This window comes from Coregonus clupeaformis, chromosome 2, assembly GCF_020615455.1.
Source record: "Coregonus clupeaformis isolate EN_2021a chromosome 2, ASM2061545v1, whole genome shotgun sequence".
Classification (NCBI taxonomy): Eukaryota; Metazoa; Chordata; class Actinopteri; order Salmoniformes; family Salmonidae; genus Coregonus; species Coregonus clupeaformis.
Genome location: NC_059193.1, coordinates 37,090,906 through 37,096,559, shown reverse-complemented (window position 1 = coordinate 37,096,559; position 5,654 = coordinate 37,090,906). Strand labels below are relative to the sequence as shown.

General features: G+C 45.2%; 1 protein-coding gene across 1 annotated transcript; it reads right to left on the bottom strand.

Annotated features, from left to right (window-relative positions):
* Positions 1-3,768: 3,768 nt before the first annotated feature.
* Positions 3,769-4,554, bottom strand: LOC121537398 (the record flags this gene model as incomplete). Its single annotated transcript, XM_045206335.1, has 1 exon — positions 3,769-4,554. A coding segment is annotated over one exon (786 nt), but the record flags the coding sequence as incomplete, so codon positions are not given.
* Between the last annotated feature and the right edge of the window lie 1,100 nt (positions 4,555-5,654).

Here is a 5,654-nt window from a genome sequence, read left to right as displayed (position 1 = left end):
CTTTGGTCCCAGCTCTCTGCAGGTCATTCACTAGGTCCCCCCGGATTTTTGCTCACCGTTCTTGTGATCATTTTGACCCCACGGGGTGAGATCTTGCGTGGAGCCCCAGATCGAGGGAGATTATCAGTGGTCTTGTATGTCTTCCATTTCCTAATAATTGCTCCCACAGTTGATTTCTTCAAACCAAGCTGCTTACCTATTGCAGATTCAGTCTTCCCAGCCTGGTGCAGGTCTACAATTTTGTTTCTGGTGTCCTTTGACAGCTCTTTGGTCTTGGCCATAGTGGAGTTTGGAGTGTGACTGTTTGAGGTTGTGGACAGGTGTTTTTTATACTGATAACAAGTTCAAACAGGTGCCATTAATACAGGTAACGAGTGGAGGACAGAGGAGCCTCTTAAAGAAGAAGTTACAGGTCTCTTTTCTCATTTTGTTTGTCATAGTTGACGTGTACCTATGATGAAGATTACAGGCCTCTCTCATCTTTTTAAGTGGGAGAACTTGCACAATTGGTGGCTGACTAAATACTTTTTTCCCCCACTGTACATGCCCGTCTGAAGTTTGCCAATGAACATCTGAATGATTCAGAGGAGAACTGGGTGAAAGTGTTGTGGTCAGATGAGACTAAAATCGAGCTCTTTGCCATCAACTCAACTCGCCGTGTTTGGAGGAGGAGGAATGCTGCCTATGACCCCAAGAACACCACCCCCACCGTCAAACATGGAGGAGGAAACATTATGCTTTGGGGGTGTTTTTCTGCTAAGGGGACAGGACAACTTCACCGCATCAAAGGGACGATGGACGGGGCCATGTACCATCAAATCTTGGGTGAGAACCTCCTTCCCTCAGCCAGGGCATTGAAAATGGGTCGTGGATGGGTATTCCAGCATGACAATGATCCAAAACACACGGCCAAGGCAACAAAGGAGTGGCTCAAGAAGAAGCACATTATGGTCCTGGAGTGGCCAAGCCAGTCTCCAGACCTTAATCCCATAGCAAATCGGTGGAGGGAGCTGAAGGTTTGAGTTGCCAAACGTCAGACTCGAAACCTTAATGACTTGGAGAAGATCTGCAAAGAGGAGTGGGACAAAATCCCTCCTGAGATGTGTGCAAACCTGGTGGCCAACTACAAGAAACGTCTGACCTCTGTGATTGCCAACAAGGGTTTTGCCATCAAGTACTAAGTCATGTTTTGCAGAGGGGTCAAATACTTATTTCCCTCATTAAAATGCAAATCAATTGATAACATTTTTGACATGCGTTTTTCTGGATTTTTTTGTTGTTATTCTGTCTCTCACTGTTCAAATAAACCTACCATTAAAATTATAGACTGATCATGTCTTTGTCAGTGGGCAAACCTACAAAATCAGCAGGGGATCGAATACATTTTCCCCTCACTGTATATAATGTCCCACAGTTGACAGTGCATGTCAGAGCAAAAACCAAGCCATAAGGTTGAAGGAATTGTCCGGAGAGCTCCGAGACAGGATTGTGTCGAGGCACAGATCTGGGAAAAGGTACCAAAAAATGTTTGCAGCATTGAATGTCCCCAAGAAAACAGTGGCCTCTATCATTCTTAAATGGAAGACGTTTGGAACCACCAAGACTCTTCCTAGAGCTGGCCGCCCGGCCAAACTGAGCAATCGGGGGAGAAGGGCCTTGGTCAGGGAGGTGACCAAGAATCCGATGGTCACTCTGACAGAGCTCCAGAGTTCGTCTGTGGAGATGGGAGAACCTTCCAGAAGGACAACCATCTCTGCAGCACTCCACCAATCAGGCCTTTATGGTAGTAGCCAGACGGAAGCCACTCCTCAGTAAAAGGCACATGACAGCCCGAGTTTGCCAAAAGGCACCTAAAGGAATCTCAGACCATGAGAAACAAGATTCTCTGGTTTGATGAAACCAAGATTGAACTCTTTGGCCTGAATGCCAAGCGTCACATCTGGAGGAAACCTGGCACCATCCCTACAGTGAAGCATGGTGGTGGCAGCACTTAAGTATATTTAAAACCAAATATTTTTAGAATTTTACTCAAGTAGTATTTTACTGGGTGACTTTCATTTTTACTTGAGTAATTTTCGATTAAGATATCATTACTTTTACTCAAGTATGACAATTGCATACTTTTTCCGCCACTGGCCACGACACAATCCTGTCTCGGAGCTCTATGGACAATTCCTTCGACCTCATGGCTTGGTTTTTGCTCTGACATGCACTGTCAACTGTGGGACCTAATATAGACAGGTGTGTGCCTTTCCAAATCATGTCCAATCATTTGAATTTACCACAGGTGGACTCCAATCAAGTTGATAAATGGAAATAGGATGCACCTGAGCTAAATTCAGGGCCTCATAGCAAAGGCTCTGAATACTCAGTTTTTTATCTTTGATACATTTGCAAACATTCCTAAAAACCTGTTTTCGCTTTGTCATGGGGTATTGTGTGTAGATTGATGAGGAAAAATCTGTATTTAATCTTTTTTAGAATAAGGCTGTTATGTAACAAAATGTGGAAAAAGTCAAGGGGTCTGAATACTTTCCGAATGGACTGTAAATACACTAGTGTTCTGTAATTACACTATTAGTTTGTGTTACTTACATCTGCAAACAGCTAGTTTGTATTTTCTTAGCAAGTTGGGCCTAAATCTTGTAAGCAGCTAATGCTAATAGCTAGTTAGCTGGCAAGCTAGCCTTTTACATGTACTGATTCAGAGCATACGTATTTAGCTATAGAGCCTGATAATACCAGTGATGGTGTAGACCTAAATCAGCATGTTGTTTGTGCAACAGTATCTTCTAAATCAAAAGAGGAATACACAAATGAATATGGTAGCTACATGAAGTAGCTAAGAGAAAACAAATGTAGCCAAAGATTATAGGGTCCCCTAGGAAACACTTATGAACAATTTGGTTCCTACCCTGTCACAATAACACCTCTCTGGCATTTTCATTTGTTGTCATGTCAAACACTGTATTCAAAGTGCACTCTATTATATACAGTGGGGAGAACAAGAATTTGAAACACTGCCGATTTTGCAGGTTTTCCTACTTACAAAGCATGTAGTGGTCTGTAATTTTTATCATAGGTACACTTCAACTGTGAGAGACGGAATCTAAAACAATAATCCAGAAAATCACATTGTATGATTTTTAAGTAATTAATTTGCATTTTATTGCATGACATAAGTATTTGAACACCTACCAACCAGTAAGAATTCCGGCTCTCACAGACCTGTTAGTTTTTCTTTAAGAAGTCCTCCTGTTCTCCACTCATTACCTGTATTAACTGCACCTGTTTGAACTCGTTACCTGTATAAAAGACACCTGTCCACGCACTCAATCAAACAGACTCCAACCTCTCCACAATGGCCAAGACCAGAGAGCTGTGTAAGGACATCAGGGATAAAATTGTAGACCTGCACAAGGCTGGGATGGGCTACAGGACAATAGGCAAGCAGCTTGGTGAGAAGGCAACAACTGTTGGCGCAATTATTAGAAAATGGAAGAAGTTCAAGATGACGGTCAGTCACCCTCGGTCTGGGGCTCCATGCAAGATCTCACCTCGTGGGGCATCAATGATCATGAGGAAGGTGAGGGATCAGCCCAGAACTACACATTTACATTTACGTCATTTAGCAGACGCTCTTATCCAGAGCGACTTACAAATTGGTGCATTCACCTTATAGCCAGTGGGATAACCACTTTACAATATGTTTTTTATTTTTTTATTTCTTTGGGGTGGGGTAAGGGGGGGTAGAATAATTACTTTATCCTATCCCAGGTATTCCTTAAAGAGGTGGGGTTTCAAGTGTCTCCGGAAGGTGGTGAGTGACTCCGCTGTCCTGGCATCGTGAGGGAGCTTGTTCCACCATTGGGGTGCCAGAGCAGTGAACAGTTTTGACTGGGCTGAGCGGGAACTGTGCTTCCGCAGAGGTAGGGGGGCTAGCAGGCCAGAGGTGGATGAACGCAATGCCCTCGTTTGGGTGTAGGGACTGATCAGAGCCTGAAGGTACGGAGGTGCCGTTCCCCTCACAGCTCCGTAGGCAAGCACCATGGTCTTGTAGCAGATGCGAGCTTCAACTGGAAGCCAGTGGAGTGTGCGGAGGAGCGGGGTGACGTGAGAGAACTTGGGAAGGTTGAACACCAGACGGGCTGCGGCATTCTGGATGAGTTGTAGGGGTTTAATGGCACAGGCAGGGAGCCCAGCCAACAGCGAGTTGCAGTAATCCAGACGGGAGATGACAAGTGCCTGGATTAGGACCTGTGCCGCTTCCTGTGTAAGGCAGGGTCGTACTCTCCGAATGTTGTAGAGCATGAACCTACAGGATCGGGACACCGCCTTGATGTTAGCGGAGAACGACAGGGTGTTGTCCAGGGTCACGCCAAGGCTCTTTGCACTCTGGGAGGAGGACACAACAGAGTTGTCAACCGTGATGGCGAGATCATGGAATGGGCAGTCCTTTCCCGGGAGGAAGAGCAGCTCCGTCTTGCCGAGGTTCAGCTTGAGGTGGTGATCCGTCATCCACACTAATATGTCTGCCAGACATGCAGAGATGTGATTTGCCACCTGGTTATCAGAAGGGGGAACCTTCTGGACCTGGTCAATGACCTGAAGAGAGCTGGGACCACAGTCTCAAAGAAAACCATTAGTAACACACTAAGCCATCATGGATTAAAATCCTGCAGCGCACGCAAGGTCCCCCTGCTCAAGCCAGCGCATGTCCAGGCCCGTCTGAAGTTTTCCAATGACCATCTGGATGATCCAGAGGAGAAATGGGAGAAGGTCATGTGGTCTGATGAGACAAAAATAGAGCTTTTTGGTCTAAACTCCACTCACCGTGTTTGGAGGAAGAAGAAGGATGAGTATAACCCCAAGAAAACCATCCCAACCGTGAAGCATGGAGGTGGAAACATTATTCTTTGGGGATGCTTTTCTGCAAAGGGGACAGGACGACTGCACCATATTGAGGGGAGGATGGATGGGGCCATGTATCGCGAGATCTTGGCCAACAACCTCCTTCCCTCTGCATTGAAGATGGGTCGTGGCTGGGTCTTCCAGCATGACAACGACCCGAAACACACAGCCAGGGCAACTAAGGAGTTGCTCCATAAGAAGCATCTCAAGGTCCTGGAGTGGCCTAGCCAGTCTCCAGACCTGAACCCAATAGAAAATCTTTGGAGGGAGCTGAAAGTCTGTATTGCCCAGCGACAGCCCCGAAACCTGAAGGATCTGGAGAAGGTCTGTATGGAGGAGTGGGCCAAAATCCCTGCTGCAGTGTGTGCAAACCTGGTCAAGACCTACAGGAAACGTATGATCTCTGTAATTGCAAACAAAGGTTTCTGTACCAAATATTAAGTTCTGCTTTTCTGATGTATCAAATACTTATGTCATGCAATAAAATGCAAATTAATTACTTAAAAATCATACAATGTGATTTTCTGGATCTACAGACCTCTACATGCTTTGTAAGTAGGAAAACCTGCCAAATTGGCAGTGTATCAAATATTTGTTCTCCCCACTGTATGAATAATTCCAACAGTTCACCCAAGTGTTTTGCTCTAAATGGCAAGTCAAATTGCAATTACAACATTTGGATTGTTTGCCCATATCATGTAGCCATACGTAGCAGTGTGGAAATTATCTCAAATGAGTGCATG